Source organism: Phalaenopsis equestris, unplaced genomic scaffold, assembly GCF_001263595.1.
Source record: "Phalaenopsis equestris unplaced genomic scaffold, ASM126359v1 Scaffold000002, whole genome shotgun sequence".
NCBI classification, from domain to species: domain Eukaryota; kingdom Viridiplantae; phylum Streptophyta; class Magnoliopsida; order Asparagales; family Orchidaceae; genus Phalaenopsis; species Phalaenopsis equestris.
In genome coordinates, this window is record NW_018164444.1 from 7,237,408 (window position 1) to 7,255,245 (window position 17,838).

The following is a 17,838-nucleotide window of genomic DNA, read 5'->3' on the forward strand; positions in this document are numbered from 1 at the left end:
ATGCAGGTCCTCTCAAGTATAAAGTCAAAGCATATGATGGAACGTTGCCTACTTTGACTTCTAATCCTTATTCGTGGCACAAGTATGTGATTAAGAACTGACTTTACTTTTCTCATTTACATTCATGACATTTATCATTATTTTCTATAATAAAATCTTTTGGATCATTAAGTCTCCAGCATTATCTTTTTGGATTGGCCTGTGGAGACCGGATTCTCATTCTCAACAAGTATTGTGGATTAACATACATGTGAAGTACAATCTACAAAACAAATCTATATTGTGGGACATAGAAATAAAATAGGAAAATTATCTTTGACGAAGCGAAAAATAGGACGAGAAAATTCACATCAAAGAACAGTAACATAGCGGAACACACAAATTTACGTGGTTCGGCAAGTTGCCTACGTCAACAGAGTTGCAGAGGATTTTACTATTTGACGAATTTACATCAGTCGATCATCTCAACTTACAAGAGGAATCTCTTACTTCGTTGCTCTCTATTTTTCTCTCTCTATTCCGAGATACACCGAAGAAACTCTACATCGAAATACGCCGAAGAAAATAAAATTACAAGAGAAATAAATTCAATTTCCACAAGCCATCAAGAAGAAGTTAAGTGTGAACAATCTTCTTCTTCTTTCTTGTTTCTTCTGCCGCAAGTAACTACTACTTGTACTTCTCTTCCTCTATCCCAAGGAAGCCCGAAGAAGAACAAAAAAAGTTCGAGAAGCTTTAAACTGAAGTAGAGCCGTGCCATGCCTTTCTTCTTATTCCTTCTGTCGCAGAGCAGGCGATGCTTCGCGAAACATGGAGGAAGCGGGAGATCTGGCACCGATTCGCGAAATAAGGGGGAGGCGGGAACAGTTAAGCGGCAAGCAAATGTTTTTACCGGGCTCCACCTCAACAATCTATAAGTTCCTTATAAAGGTGAGAAGATTTTAACAATTGCATTGTCTTCAATAATAACCATTTTTTTAGTCGTTGATTCTTTGATGCAGTGGTTGCTTGATCATCCGAGTTTTCAATCAAATCCTTTTTATGTTGCTGGAGATTCATATGGAGGGAAAATGGCACCTCTGTCTGCTCTAGAGATTGCAGATGGTAATTATTTAAAAATTCAGATTACATAATTTATAAATGAAATGCTAATTAATTCTATGTAATGGATCACAGGCAATGAAAAATTTCAGCAACCCTTTGTTAATCTCAATGTATGTCCTTCAGCTCGTTATTACTACAAAATAAATTTTCAACTCATGGTTTTATTGACTTCTTTAAACTAGAAAAGTTGAAATAAAATAGCTTTTTTTTCAAAATAAATAAGTTATGTCATGCTCCGAAAAGAGAACAATTCAAATTTTGTAAACTAAAATTTTCAGAAATATAAATGCTGTAAATCTTTTAAAATTTTGTAACTTCTCCCCCGAATATTATCAAGGCTTTCTATGGGAATATGGCTTGATAGTTTGTAATGTTTTCAGGGTTATTTAGTTGGCAACCCAGTTACAGGGTGAAAGGATTAACATCAGTTCTCAACCTCCTTATACTTATGGAACGGGACTGATTTCTACTAAAGGTTCAAATTTTCTTTTCCTTAATTGCAAACATTATTTATTGTATTTTATGCAAACTTCGATCCATTGCCAATAACAGATGAAAAAAAAAAGAATAAAAAAGGCAATGAATATTATGTGCTCATTTTGGCGAGTAAAGTGTCAAAATAGTCCTGTGATCATTCACATTGAGCAATTTTAATCTCAGAGCCTATAAATGTGCCTAATTAGTCCTCAAACTTTTAGTTAACGCTAAAATAATCTTCTTAAATAATTTCGTTATATGGTAGATTTTTAGGTTTGCATGTGATTTTTATTTGTTAAATTATAAATTGTCTTTTCATATCACAGTTTTCCCTATTATGAGTTATTTAACATTTAGCCAACTAAAGTTGGATGTAAAGTATAACATAAAAGTGTTATATGATATTTTGTCATGTCAAGTGACTTTATTATGATTAACTATGCTTCAGAGTAAACTAACCATTGGTTTTTTTTTTACGAAGATATGCTAAACTTAAAAAATATTGCTGACTTCTTTCATTCTCAGCTGACACAAATAAATTGTGTGGGGGAAGACTATCTAAATCCTAAGACTACTCATTGCGAAACAAGCCTCAAAACATTGAATGGGGTAATCTTCATTTTGATAATATTTAGATGATTTTCTCATTACATAAATGATCCTAAACTCATGTAGTCATGCACATTCGCTTAGTTCCTTTCAGAGACCAACAAATATAACATATTGAAACCTAAATTTCTTGATGACTCTTTTGAACTGAAGGAACAAAAAGGCAACCACAAGTCAATTAAGGAGAAGTTTTTTGAATTCTATGCTTCATTATGTGTACTTGATACTGATTGTGCCAGTTAAGTCATATTTATTAGTTTGATATTCATTTCTTTCTACATAAACATCAAGCTTTTTTATTCATGCAAAATACAATTGAAATTGTTTTATTTTTTTGTAGAATGATCATCTGCTTTCTTATTATTTGTCGAATGGCCATCTCACCAAAGAGACTCTTCATATCAAAGAGGTAAATTGACTGTTTTCTAGTTGTTTTTGTTCAAAGTAATGCTACTTTGGCCGATAAATAGGATAAATATATAGTTTAATGTGGTGAAGTGTGGGCTCCAAAATTCAAAAATTATTTGCCTCTCTTGAAGATAATAAAAGAAGTATAAGGAATTGGGAAGCTGACTGTGAGGTTTCATATCAAATTTTCAGAAGATATATGAATAGTAGATAAGACGCTACCTCAAAGATTTTTGCTCTCATTTTGTGTGAACTTTAAGATTTGGAGTTCAAGGTTTCCCATAGACACAAACCCCTAGTTAATTGTCTCTCCTGATAACGTGAGACACTTTCAATTAAGGCTAGTCATTAGGTGCTAAGTATTTAGACTTAACATATTGTAGTACCATATTAAAAATTTTAAATTAATGAAATTATCATCGTAAGCCCTTATGGTTACTTAGTATATAAAAGTACCATATTGTAAATTTAAAATTTATAACATTATCACCATGAGCTTAAGAGCATATTGTACGGGAACTAGTGAAGTACTCCATCAAGATCTCACGGTTCTATCATTTCGAGTCAGCATGGTTCTTGATCTACTTAGTAAGAGAAAGTAGATGGGATAATAGAGATGATCAAGAAGGAAACGGAAGAGAAAATTTGGAATTGTAATTTGAATAATATATATTATTAAAATATAAATATTTAAATGTATTTTAATTATTTCATATCTAAACTTGAATATAATTGTATACTAATATTAATATTTAAATAGATAAATATAAATTAATATATTTCATATTTAATTAATGTAAATATTTAGCTCTTTAACGCATGCCAAGGGAATCAATTCGTTTGAATCGTCACAATTTCCTAGATGTAATTGCATAGACCATTTCGTAAAATGATGGCTCGACGAAAAAAAAAATTTTATGGCAAAAAGTTCATACAATAAAGACTTTATGCACACAAATCCGCATAAAAAATAGTAGATTGTGTCTTTGTACTTGTAGTCCATTGTTTTTATTAAGTTGGATCTTTTTATCACGTTAGATCTTTTTTTTGGGTAATTTCAACCCCTGAATGTATTGATATAGTTTGATTTAAAATTGGGTCTCGTTTGGGGAGCTTTGTCGTTGCATTAAGGAAATCGTCTTAGAGCAGTTTGATGTTAAACCTGATATTTATCATTTTTTATCGAGCGGAGCATATATGAAGGTTAACATGAAGATAAGCAAACAAAAGATAAAAAGAGTAAAATAATATATTAATGATATTGATTCATTTTTTATTCTATTCTTTTATTAAAGTTGCATTACTCTTTTGATTCTTGTTATTCATCATGCTTAACCAAGTTGTTTTGGTTAATATTTTGCTTGAACAACACTTGGGATGGGCTAGAATAAACTAAATTATTATATTTCTTCAATATGAATCTATTGTCTCTTTTTAACAGAAGAATAAATTAGTATAGTTAGAGAACACTCACCCTCTGTAATATTCTCTATTTTTACTAACCACAAGCCATGTCAATGATGTAAAACATTTGCAGGGTACTGCGGAAGAATGACATTATTGCAAGCAAGATTCAAATAATTAAACATATAGCGTACCAACTTCTGTGTTTCATCATCTCAAGCTAATAAGAAAAGGATATCGAGCTCTGATTTATAGGTGATCGAAGCATATCATATGCAAACAATCTTTTAATTTTTATAATTTACTATTTCATGCAAGGATCCATCTAACTTTTATTTGCACTTGTGAACCAAATAGTGAGGATCATGATCTAAATATACCATATGTTAGCACACTTGAGTGGGTAAGATCCCTCAACTGCTCTATCATAAAAAATTGGCAATTGTGGTGTGCTGATGGCCAAGTTGCAGGGTGAGCAATTCATTGGTTTTAATGCACATTTAGTGTAGGAGATTGGATCATTTGCAAACTCAATTTAAGCGCATAACACACATTTATCAACACAATTCTTATGTATTTACGTGTCTAACAGCTAAACATTAATTTGCATCATTTACTGATGCAAATTAAAAAAGCATCGGGGCTTCTTCTCGGGACATGCAAATATTAATTTGCAAGACAAAAAAACACCTGAATCTCTGGTTGTGGGTAGTCTACGTAAATAGTATTTCGCGGATATTGGTCCAAGGCGCTTCCGTCTGATCTTATTTGACCGGACATACTTGATCTATCATTGCAATGTTTATTGCACATAGACTCTTCTCGTTTTTTTTTCTTATTTGTCGTTTTTTTCGTCTCGTTTTTTCTAGTTTTTTTCTTCTCTTGATCATTTATATGATGTAGAAGACAGACTTATTCAGAAAAGAAAAGTATACAATGATAGACAGACTGGTGACTCCTTTGAAAATAAAAGAGAAATGAATGAAAATAATTGCATCTTGCATATTGCATTGCATGTTTGTATGCCAATGCGTTTGTTCGCCCACACTAGGCAGGTATGACCCGTCACCCAACATTGCCTGGCTCAATTAATCGTCCATCATTGGATGACTTAATTGGTCGAACGATGCCGGTCGGCCCGACCATACACCTTTTAATCGACCAGTTATTTGTACGCCTTGTTTGTGGTGTCGTAGTGGGTCTAGTCGCCCACAATAGGAAAAATTGGTCGGCTGATACTAATCGATTCGATCATATGCCTATTGATTGGCCAATTACACGCATTTGACATGTTGCATTTCACACTACACTTTACTTAGACCCATCGACCGAGCTCTATTGACATTACGCTTTGGTTCGACTGACCGACCTGACTCGTTCGACCTGCCACTTTGCTCCTACCGGCCACCCAGGCTCAGTCGACCAACCACTTTGGTCATGTCGATATTCTTAGCCCGACTGAGCCCTTCGCTATGTTGCCTTGGGTTGATCGCCCTAATCGAATCAGCGGGTTGAACAACTAACATCACTTGCATGATGTGTGCTTTGCATGTGCATTAGTGTTGTTTGCATGACATTTTGCATAGTTATTATCATATGTTTGAGTTGCATTTTGAGTATTCATTCATATACCCACCCCACTTGTATCAATATAGCCAGTGAGAATCATCATTCTCTTGAGTCATTGCCCCCTTATGGTACACTCGTTCATGTGGGTCGCCGCCTCCATGACAAACTCGTCTTTTTGGGTCGCCGCCTTCAAGACACACCCACCCTTCTAGGTCATTGACACTTATCCTTTGGGTTGTTGTCTCCACTGCAAGCCCACCCCTTCGGGTCGTTGTCTTCACGACACACTTCTCACCACTTTTATCATATGATTGTTTGCTTTTGCATATGTAAACGTGCATGGATAACAATCCAAGCATGAATGATGAGTGATCCCGTGTTGGTCACGATGTCTTAACGAGCATTTATAGTAAAGTCGATCCCGACGAGTAATATGAGTTAAATCATCGGGACTGACACAAGTATGACTAAGTTAATGATCTATAAGATTTATCTTTTGTCACCCTTAATTTAAAAACAATTTTTTTTTCTATTTATTATATTTGCCATAAATTTAATATTATGCATGTTGCAAACTAGATCATATATAAGACCAACCCTTTTTCAAAATCCATCATGGGTGACACCCTTAAGATCCATTGGTTCTTTAGGATGGGGCTGGTGTTGCGACCTCCTCAAAGTCATACATATCCAAAGACTTATTCTGAGTACTAAAATGTTGGTTAGGATCCACCTTCTCGTTATTGTGTTCTAGGCTTCGATTTAGGGTGCTAGGTAGTTTTTTTGATGTCCTGGCTCTATTTTGTTAGCGCTGACGTGGAGCCCAGTCAGCCCAACCCCGACTCCCGCTCCCGCTCTCTCTATCACGATCTTGATTTGCGTGATCCGATCAGGACGATTCACGATCTTGATTTGCGAAGAGTCACGCCTTCGTTCGTAAAACTGTTCCCGCCTTTCTGTGACGTGAAACAAAGCATCCCTTCATTCCTTCTTGTTGGTGATAAAAGGCTTCGGATGGCTCTCCTTCAGAATGTGAAGTCATGGTATTCTTCTTTGGTTTTTCTCGGGATAGAGGAAGGTTTCCTCGGGGCAGAGGAAGATAAGTGCAAGAGGTAGTTCCTTACGGCAGAAGGAAGAGGAAATAAGAAGAAGATTGTTCTCCCTAGGCTTCTTTGTGGTGACTTCTGACAGAAGAGAAATTGAGTTTCTTTCTTTTATAAGTTTGTCTTCTTCGTTATATCTCGGTCTAGAGTTTCTTCAGTGTATCTCGATATAGAGAGAGAAGAAGAGAGAGAGAGCAATGAAGTGGAAGTGAGAATTCCTCTTGTAAGTTTAGGTGATCGACTGGTGTAAATTTCTCTAGTAGTAAAATCCTCTGCAACTCCGTGGACGTAAGCAATTTTCCGAACCACGTAAATCTGTGTGTTCCTCTGTATTGTTCTTTTTTGGTGTGTTTTTTTCTCGTTCTATTTTTCGCTTCATCGATCGTTCTTCTGTTTGGTTTATATATATACCACATCAACTGGTATAGTTCACAACAACTGGTATCAGAGCCAGGTTCAGATCTGGCCAGGTTCAGATCTGGTTCAGATCTGAGGAAAAATGATGACTGCAGATGAAGTGAAGGTTTCAGGGATCGAGAAGCTTGATGACACAAATTTTGATTATTGGAGAATGCAGATAGAATATTAGCTTTATGGGAGGAAACTTCTTCAATTATTGGGGAAAAGATCTGAAAGAATGGATGAGGCTGAATGGAATTTGTTGGGGGAAAAGATCTGAAAGAATGGATGAGGCTGAATGAAATTTGTTGGATCGACAAGTTCTGAGTGTTATTCGATAAGTTCTGAGGGTTATTCGATAGACTGTATCGAGGTCCGCTGCACACATCAACGTCCATTGCACACATCGACGTCAAAGAGAGGACGTCTGCAGATCTCATGGAAGCCTTATCCGGTATAGGTATCTATGAAAAGTCGTTGGTGAATCACAAGGTTCACTTGATGAAGAAGTTATTCAATTTGAAGATGGTGGAAAGTGTTTTTATTGCTCAAAACCTAAATGATTTGAATACTATCACAAATCAATTGTCGTCTGTAGAAATTGATTTTGATGATCAGATATGTGCACTGATCTTATTGACTTCATTGTCAGACAGTTGGGAAGCCATGAGGATAGCAGTTAGCAGTTCTGCAGGTAAATCTAAACTGAAATACGATGATATTTGTGATTTGATTTTGGCTGAGGAAATTCGCAGGAAAGATTCTAACGAGGTCTCAGGTTCGAATTTAGCACTGAATATTGATTTCAGAGGGAGATGACATGACAGGAACTCAAGTATAGGGAGATCAAAATCAAAGTTTAGTAAGCATACAACCTGTTGGAGTTGTGGCAAGGCGGACCACATAAAGAAGAACTGCAGGAATCCTAAAAGGATGGAAAATGCTAGTGCACATGTGATATCTGAAGAATCACAGGATGCACTTTTGTTGGCAGTTCATAATTCTGTTGAAGACTTGATGTTGCATTCAAGGGTTTTGAATGTGGTTGGAAATCTACTAGAGGCTAGAGTGCAGGGTAGTGATGAAAGTGAAGAGGATAGTGGTCCGTGGCACCCATTCCTATTGTTCCACAGACAAATGTTGAAGAACCACAGAACTATGAATAAATCTTGCAAGATGAAAGTTTGAGCAAGTGGGAGCTGACAGAACTTCCACCAGTGAAGAAGGCATTGCACAGCAAGTGGGTGTACCAGGTGAAGACTGAGTGTAATGTCAGTAAGAGGTACAAGACTAGACTTGTTGGAAAAGGCTTTCAGCAGAGGCATGATGTTGCCCATGCAGTGGGAGTTGTAAGAAGAGACAAGAGTGACCCAGGAAATAGCTTGGAGGTGCAAAGCTATGTGGAGCCTGTTGATATATTGACTGAGGGTGTTACTCTTGAGAAACTGAGTTGGTCTTCTGGAGTGAAGATAGAGGCATTTACTTGCAGAGGTGGAGGATAATACGTTTGTAAAGGGCGACACTACCAGTGGAGGATTCAGTTCGAGGAAGGAGACGTTGTAGCAGGTGTACCAGTCTTCAAGTGGGAGATTGTTAGTGCTGGCGTGGAGCTCGGTCCGCCCAACCCCGACTCTCGCTCCCGCTCTCTTTGTCGCGATCCGATCGCTGACAGTGACTTTATATATGCTAAAAATACAAGAATTTGATACTGCTGCTGGAAGATTCGGATACATGCTCTCACTTCAGAGCTCTCACGTTTCCCTCGCCTGAGGGCTAACATCTACTCTTAAGCACCCAAACAATAAGACCGAATTGAGGATTTTAGTCTGTCACTCTAAAATCTTCAATTCTATACCCGATAATTTTTATTTTCCTATTTATTTGCACCAAACTTTCAAGGACTTTGACATCCCTAAATCTTGGATCTAATATTCACTTCGGTTGTAAAACTCAACATATTTTAACAAATCAATTGACCAGATTAAAAGTAAATTAAGATCGAAGTGAATAGATCATCACAATTTCTTTAACATTTTTCATGGCTCAACCAATTCAAATCACCATTTCACAAATCTCAAGATATGGAGAATGACAGATAAAAGTACTCAGATCTCATAAGGAAAACACAACAAAACTCAAAATTCATATATATAATCAAAGTCATACAAACTACAACAATAAATAAACTTATCTCTAATTTCTCCCCACAAAAACCCTTTGAAGTTCCTGTGAATCTCTTCCTTTCTTTACAGCACACAAAATTCCTCTTCGAAGCGGCAAGGAGGAAGAAATCTCTCACTTTCCCTCCACTCTTACAATCTCTTGAACAATTCCTCACAACTTAGACTCAATCTTTTTGGGCCTCCAAATGTTTCTTTTAAAGTTGTAGAAGAGTATCTTTTTAGGCCTCCAAATGTTTCTTTTAAAGTTGTAGAAGAGTTGTCCAAACGTCCCTTCAAAATCGTCCACATTCAATGATCTGTTGAGAGAACCGACGTGCTCGTCGTCGGCGTCCTCGATGTCGCTGTCGGCGGCCTTCTAGAATATTTAATTCTGGACTCTCAGGAGAAGCTCGCCGTCGGCGCCCAAGATCAAATCTTCATATTTTGGTTATTTTTGCTCCAAATTCACACTTTTTTTGCATTTTTTTGCTGTAAGACTATAATTCAACATACCTGCAACAAAACATAAAAAATACATTTCTTTAAAGTACAATATCATCAAAATCAGTGTAAAATATGTATGAAAATTTCAACATATTTTCCTTTGGTCAATTGCGACGATTCGCGATCCTGATTCGCGAAGAGTCACGCCTCCGTTCACAAAACTGTTTCCGTGAACCGTTCCCGCCTTCCTCTGACGCGAAACAAAGCATCCCTTCGTTTCTTCTTGTTGGTGATAAAAGGCTTCGGATGACTCTCCTTCAGAATGTGAAGTCACAGTGTTCTTCTTCGGTTTTCTTCGGGATAGAGGAAGGTTTCCTCAGGGCAGAGGAAGATAAGAGCAAGAGGTAGATCCTTGCGGCAGAAGGAAGAGGAAAGAAGAAGAAGATTGTTCTCCCTAGGCTTCTTTGTGGTGACCTGTGACAGAAGAGAAATTGAGTTTATTTCTCTTGTAATTTTGTCTTCTTCGGTGTATCTCAATGTCGAGAGAGAAGAACAGAGATAGAAGAAGAGAGAGTGCAATGAAGTGGAAGTGAGAGATTCCTCTTGTAAGTTGACCTGATCGACTGGTGTAAATTTCTCAAGTAGTAAAATCCTTTGCAACTACGTGGACGTAGGCAATTTGCCGAACCACTTAAATTTGTGTGTTACGCCGTGTTGTTCTTTTCAAGTGTGATTTTTCTCGTTCTATTTTTCGTTTTGTCGATCGTTCTTCTATTTGATTTATATAATTTGATTTATATATATATTTATATATATACCACATCAACTGGTATAGTTCACAACATAGTTCTCTGTTGTTTTGGTTGTCCTAACCAGTTATTACCTTATGTGCTTTTGACATACTTGTATGTTTATTGATTTTGATATGCATGATAGTACATTAGGACATTTTTTTTGTAGGGAGTCGTGCCTATGTATATGCATACACATGTATCATTAAAAGGGAAGCACGTGTTGATTTATATTAATTTTTTACTTGAAGGTGTTATTTAGCTCTCCTAATAAAAAATACTCGGCTCACATGCGTTGCATGTTTGTTAGCTTTCTTACTAATGTTGTTTTAATGTAGGTCGAGTCCTTTTTTTAATTTTTTCTATGTACCTTTTAGAGTCCCTAATAGAGTCATGTGTTAGAAATAAGGTACGTGCACGAGTTTCCCAGGAGCTGCTTTCTCGTGCCCCGTACCTTAATTCTAAATTTCATTTATGTATAAAATTTGGACCATATGTGCACTTTGCTGTGTCTGGTCTTCTTTTTCTTTTATAGGGTATGTCGCCGATCCCTCGTGCTAGTAAAACAAAATCATAATAAATTTTGTCTATTGGGTTTTTTTATGAACCTTGTGCTATAATTTAGGTTCTTTAGGATCTAAAATTTAATAAATTTTCTACAAAATCATAATAAAATTTTAAGATAAATTAGAATTTAGTTTTAGAAAACTCAGAATTTTTAAACCTATTTTTACTTTCCTGCATGACTCGGGCTGATTTTAAAATGGATTGCATGTATGATCTTATCCCAATTAATAATTAAAAGTCTCCATGCTTAGGGATAGATAACTGCATCATTCTACATGTTCCGGTGAGAAGTCTCTGATACACCTAAAATATATAGTCTTTTTGTACACATTTTATACTTATTTTTAGATATTGTATTTTAATTTATTTTTCAGATATTGTATTTTAATGGAAGTTATTTGTGTGTTTTTCTTTCAGATACAATCAAATGGATGAAAAATGGTGAAAGGAGTGAAAAAATAATCAAATTTGGATAAAAAATAAAGGTGTGCAAAAGAACTGTGGAGCCTAAGCGCCCATAACTGGCGCTTACGTGCCAGTAAAACAGAGAAGGCCGCGCCTAAGCGCCCAGTATCTCGTGTTTAAACGTCAGAAGTAGTTAGTTGGCGATTCAATGAATTTTTGAAGAGGTTTTTGAAGCAATCCTTGGTTAAAACGTGGGAAATAGTTAATAGACACAAAAATACATTCAATTGGCTTTTGAAAGGAAGCTACTCTTAGAAGATTCATTGAATGTGGACACATTTTGAAGAGACGCCGAGACTCCTTTTGGAAAATTATAAAAGAAGACTTAGATTGAAGAACTGGAAAATATCTCTATCGCTAGCCCCCCTTCCAGTCGCCCACACACGTCGCCGACGCCCATAGCCACACATCCCATTGCCACTTTTTTTTTTCTTTTGAGTTGTAGTTCGTATTATAAGTGAAGGAAGAAATTCAAAAGAATTTCAAGATTTTGGTCGAGAGAATTTAAGAAAAGTTTTTATTTTTGTGACTACATTTGATTTTAGTTTAGACTTCTTGTTTGTTTGCATGATTTCTACTTTCAAACTTAAGTGTAGTTGTGTTTTTTCATGAATTCTGAGTAGTTTTCTTTGTCTTTTTTTCTTAAAATGATAAGTGATTAAGTATTAGATAGAAGTTGTGTGAAGTGTTAATCTTTAATGTTGGAATAAGTTATAATAACTTTGTACTTCATTTACTTCTTGATTTGACTAATTAAGATGTTAATATCTGTTGTGAGAACATGTAAGATCCGAGATGACATTGTCTCAGTCAACAAATAGTAAGAATCACATGAGATTGTATGGATGATCCATACATTGAGTGCAAATAAATAGAGAAATAAATTTTGAAGGGTTTAGAGTTATGGGCCTTTAGAGTGATAGACTAAAACCCCCAATTCGTTCTATTATTTTTTATTTTGATACGAGAAGTTAGGCCCCAGGTGGAGGGAGAAGAGGTAACTCTAGAGTGAGATCTATTATCTTCCCTACCAAGCCAGTCTTCAGGAATATTCAAACTTTATATTAGCCAAAGTTCTTTCTAGTTGTTTAATTTACTTTCAATTATAAAAAAATTACAAAAAGAATCAAACATTCATTTATATTATTACATTTATAATTTGAGTAAGAATATTTTGCTAAGTAGAATTTTTAATCTAATTTATTCTGATTTTAGTTGCATACTGTTTCTTGTCCCCGTGGATGTTTCTTGTCCTCGTGGGTTCGATATTCGGGGCTTAATCAAAAAATTATATATTACTTGATAATGATACTTATACTTGCATAGTATCTCATATTTAAATATAATAATTGTATTCTTATTTGCTTCAAAGTTAAAATTTTGCCTAGTTGTTGCTGATGATCAAATTTTTGGTTGTCATTGCAAAGTAAGAAATATAAATAAGAAAAAAATAATATTATAACCGTATACATCGTATTGACATATAAAATCGGGATCAGCCTCCATGCTTCTCCAACTAGACTGACCCAACATAAATTTTTTACTTAGGTGGTTGTCTAGTGCACATAAGTAGTTAGTCACTCCAAACGGTGTGCATGTCCTTCGTTGGGAGTGTTTTCAGTTTTTTAGCTTAACCTCCCTTTCTCTTTCTTTTTCAACGACATCATTATCACTTCGGCGGGTATATGTCCCACCACTAACAGCTCCACCTGATAGTCATAAGATAAAGTTTCATTTATTTGACCTTAGGGCTACTAAGGTTCTCGCAGGAGACACAATTCATAAATTACTGATCGAGGATCTTTGGGCATGTTAGGTCGATTATCTTCACGACCAAGTAGACTTAGGATCATAGTGGCTTGGGATGACAGGTCCGTGCTACACTGACCTTGCTACCTCTACCTGTTAGGGATCACTCCTCCCTTCCTTTGACTACCCCATTCGAGCCATGTCACTCCCTTTGATGCTTCATTGATGTCGTCTCGTAGGCTCCAATTGTGGATAAGTTGCCGCCCATTTAGGATACGGTGATTCACCATATGCCCTTATGGTCCTGTTTAGCCTTGGATGCATGGTGCAGACCCTATGTAACGACCTGATTATTTCATAGGCTCCGGTCAACCAATAAGCCACCATTCGTATAGGATCGTGAGAGACTAACTCTCTGCCTGTATGGATCGACGCGATCTTTGATGGCATCAGGACGTTCCTATGGGATAAACATCCTTTGTGAACCCTCTACTAATCGTCATACAAGTGTAAGAAGGATTTCTTTATTGAGAGTATTTGTGGGCACCTCCCAATATGTAATTAACCAAAGAGATATATCTCTTTAGGAGTTTCTCTTGACCCATAATAAGAAAACACACTTGAATCTCTGGTTCTAGGTTTCTTTCGTAGGTCTTCTTCGTAGATATGTCTCAAATGAATTTTCGACCCGATCTTGTTTCGAGAGTACACTCTTGAGCTATCACGCAAAGTTTTCTCACGAAAGTTCTCCAAGTGTTTGTTTTCCCATTTGTCTTCTTCGTTGTATATAATTTTCTTTTGATTTTTCTCTTCTCTAGATCATTCATATGTTATGAAAGAGAGATTTACCACGACAGACAAACTGACGACTCCTTCAACATTAAAAGAGAAAAATAACACAAAAATAGAGGAAATATCTAGCTATGTGAAGTTCAAGAAAGACGTCTTCAATAAGTAAAGGAAACAAGGAGATTTTGAGACTGCAACTCTAAGAGAGTAGTGCAGCGCAATTTCAGAGAGAAAGCACCCTTTTGGAAGAGGATATTAGTGAAGAGCACTTGAAGAAGAATACAAGGCCTATAAGTGATGTAATGAAGAGAGATTGTGAGTATATAGTGTGAAGTTGTATTCATGCTTGTGTTATCCTTCTTTGATTAGAGGAAGATAGATAAGTTTTTTAGTTTTGATTTTTCTGAGTTTCTTAGTTGGCAAAACTCATGTAATTTGGTTATTTTCTATCAATAAAATTTTGGAATTATTGTTAGAAGCATGCGTGGTGAGTATATATCTTCATTTCTCCTTTGGTTTGAAAGTGCAGGAATGATAAGTTTGAATTATTGGTATGATTTTTGTTAGAATTAGCATTTAGTGTTGTGTTAACCTCAAAAAATTAATTTACATTTATCTCGGCTAGGTGGATAGTTAAAACTTATCGTGAACTAAAGAACTCATAAGAGATCTTAGTAGAACAGTTAAGTTAACCACATGAATTTAGAGGAATAGGGATATTGCCTCTGGATTTGTGCAAACTAATTAGGGCGATTCAGATTCTTGGGTTGTTCACTAATTTTAGGGAATTAAACTAGTGTATTGAAATTTGAATTGATAGTTTAAAGCTACATTTCTACCTAACCAATTTAAAAATTCATTTGCCAACACTATTAACCTTGTGAACTCTCTATCCCACCGAGAGAGTTTAGGTTTTATCACTTCAAAAAAAATTAGGGTAGTTATTTTTTGCTAAAATTCAAATTTGGATCGATACAATAAACTCAATTTTGTATATTACAGCTAAAATTCAAATTTCGGACATACGAGCTAGAATTTGAACTAATAGCCTAGATTTTTTTTTTAATTTGGGTTTTATCTCAATCTCTATTGGATCGATACAATAAACTCAATTTTGTATATTACCTATATGACTCGTATACTTATGTGATTCACCAGTGCTTCGCCGCAAATAATTCATATATAAAGACATCAAAATTATACATCTCCCATGAGCAAAAAAAAAAAAAAAAAAAAAGCAAAAAAAGAAAAGTAAACAAAAAAATTTTCTTCACAAAAATTTGCCACATGCTCTTTCTAATTTGTCTTCATAGTTTTTAGTGATATTTGTATGAGAAATCATTGGTCACTTTGCTATACACTTCATTGATGGAGAAATATTTGCGTACATAAGATGTACGCAGCGCTGCGTACATCAAAGGTTATTCTGGGGGTACAGTGGAGTTATATCCGGGTTATACCGGATGTTACAAGGGGGTATAACCCAGATATAACCCCATTGTACCCCCTGAATAACCTCTGATGTATGCAGAGCTGCGTACATCTTATGTACGCAAAGAGAAATATTTGCGTACAAAAGATTCATTGATGGGCACTGTAACTGCCGGACGTTGAAGATCTGAACTGTACAATATTTTTTACATTTGCATTAGCCCTAAAAACTCGGAACCTACTTCCATGATCTTCGCATGTTCTGAGTGAACAGGCATCACGTGATACTCAGTGTGACAAAGCGCTTCTAAACTCATACCAACTTCCAGGCCTCTGAACAGGCATCACGTGAAACTCAATGTGACCCAGCGCGAGTATTATTGCTTCTAAAGTCATACCAACTTCCATGGCCTCTTACTTTAAGAGGCCAGTCTGTGTGTCTCCTTCTTCTCCGAAGCAGCCATGTCTACCTCCGGTCGTCAGCTCCCTCTTCTACTACAGGCGGCACTGTGTCACGTCCTCTTCTTCAGCTTGCTTTCTTCCTCATTCTCTGCCTCTTACAATATTACTCATCTCCCTGGATTCGATGGCTCACTTCCCTTTCGTCTGGAAACTGGGTGAGTCTCAAACTCTTCCTTATTTCAGTACTGTGCATTTGAGGCTGACAGACATCCATCCATCCATCCATCCGTGGATTTAACATTTTCCCCTCACTTGTGAATCCCAAAGCTAAATATTTTAATAGATGGTTGTATATCGGCAACTTAATTTTGTCTTGCTCAAGGAATGAGACTAATCCCCAATCTCATTCTGATCTATATTAACAGTTTATGTGGTACACTTCTATGAAATCAATCCTGAACTTGTCTTTACTGGTTTTGGTTTTTGGATGGAAAAAGGTATGTGACTATGAATGCGACGAGCGGAGCTGAGTTATTCTATTACTTTGTGGAGTCTGAAAGAAATCCAAGCGAAGACCCACTCCTCCTGTGGCTAATTGGAGGGCTTGGAGGGCCGGGCTGCTCGGGTATCAATGGCCTCGCCTTGGACATGGGTAAGCTCTGTTCTTCATCACCTCATCTCCTATTTCTATCATTTTCCCCCTCTTTTTATTAGCACAAATCAACTTTGAATGGAGATTGAAGATCCTTAATGTGTCAAGTTGTCCTGTTTGTGCAGGGCCTCTCAGATTCAAGATTGATGATTTTGATGGCCAACTGCCCAATTTATATGCTAATCCTTTCGCTTGGACAAAGGTGAGCGGCTTAATACAACTTTTTTTTTTTGCTCTTTTTTTTCTGTTTTTTAGTGTGAATTTTTGTACTTAATTACTCATCTGTTGAATTATTTTGATTTTTCAGATTTCAAACATGATCTTTGTGGATTGGCCTATTGGTACTGGATTCTCTTACTCAAAAACTGCGAAAGATTATACCACCGAAGATGTTGAGGGGACTGCGTTTATCTGCAAGTTTCTTAGGAAGGTAAGGTGATAAAATGGTTTCTCTTTGAAGTAAATATATTTAGTTCTTTGTTAAGTTGTGAAGTTGATTTTTAACCTTACAAAGAAACCTATAGCGGAAAGATAATATGTGGATTGACTCATGTAGTTAGGTCACTGTGAGGGTTGAATTGGAGTAGAAAGCCTCCTATATATGGGACATTTATATATCATATTGTAGTTTTCGTGAGCAGGAAATAATAATTTTTTCTCTTCAATTTCATAAGACTTAGTTGCAAGATAAATAACAAAGTATGGTCACCGCATTACGAAACTCACAAAATCACCATGCTTGCAAAATAGAAATTACCAACAATAGATAATTGTAGCAACTACTAAATATATAAAATAATAAAAATTGAAGATATCTAAAACAAAAATTCTTAATATTTTGACACATATTATTTTGATATTTTTACAAACTAACACCAAAACATTCATATTTAGATATATGCCACTCAAATGTTTGATATCGTATTAAGAATGTCACTATTACTGACTTTTAAAAGTGAAATACATCTTTTCATTCATATGTTATGTTGAGAAATTAGGGAGAAGAAAAATAGGAATCGACACAAAACCAGAAGAACGCAGAGATTTAACGAGGTTCGACAAAGATGTCTATGTTCTCGGGAGCAGAGCGACAGCTTTTTTTCATCTCCAGAAAAAGAGTACAAGATATAGAATACAAAATCAAATAGCATATGGTTACAAACATACCTATATATAACTCTAGATAAAACCTTGGAGTGCAATATATAATTCTCAATTTACCCCTGTACCGTACCGTGGGGCGTTTCCCCCGCACCCAACCCACATAACTAAAATCCCCCGATTTTGACAGATTCTTCTGCTCCGCTTTGCTC

The 17,838-nt window shown here is 36.0% G+C and overlaps 1 protein-coding gene and 1 long non-coding RNA gene across 4 annotated transcripts; both read left to right on the forward strand.

Annotated features, from left to right (window-relative positions):
- The first annotated feature begins 630 nt into the window (after positions 1-630).
- LOC110037679 (serine carboxypeptidase-like 5) lies at positions 631-16,471 on the forward strand. 3 transcript variants are annotated; one of them, XM_020742392.1, is made up of 6 exons: positions 631-930; positions 1,002-1,104; positions 1,177-1,214; positions 1,485-1,579; positions 2,531-2,599; positions 16,371-16,471. In XM_020742392.1, exons 1-4 carry the CDS (start codon positions 811-813, stop codon positions 1,515-1,517), a joined length of 294 nt encoding a protein of 97 aa, XP_020598051.1. In that variant the 5' UTR covers positions 631-810; the 3' UTR covers positions 1,518-1,579; positions 2,531-2,599; positions 16,371-16,471. The 3 variants fall into 3 exon arrangements, with proteins under 3 accessions (XP_020598051.1, XP_020598058.1, XP_020598044.1); XM_020742399.1 differs by lacking the exon at positions 16,371-16,471 and adding an exon at positions 4,136-4,183; XM_020742385.1 differs by lacking the exon at positions 2,531-2,599.
- A 5-nt stretch (positions 16,472-16,476) lies between these two features.
- LOC110037700 lies at positions 16,477-16,971 on the forward strand. Its single transcript, XR_002295357.1, has 3 exons — positions 16,477-16,525; positions 16,651-16,727; positions 16,833-16,971. It is a non-coding gene; the product is annotated as an uncharacterized LOC110037700 (long non-coding RNA).
- Positions 16,972-17,838: the final 867 nt, after the last annotated feature.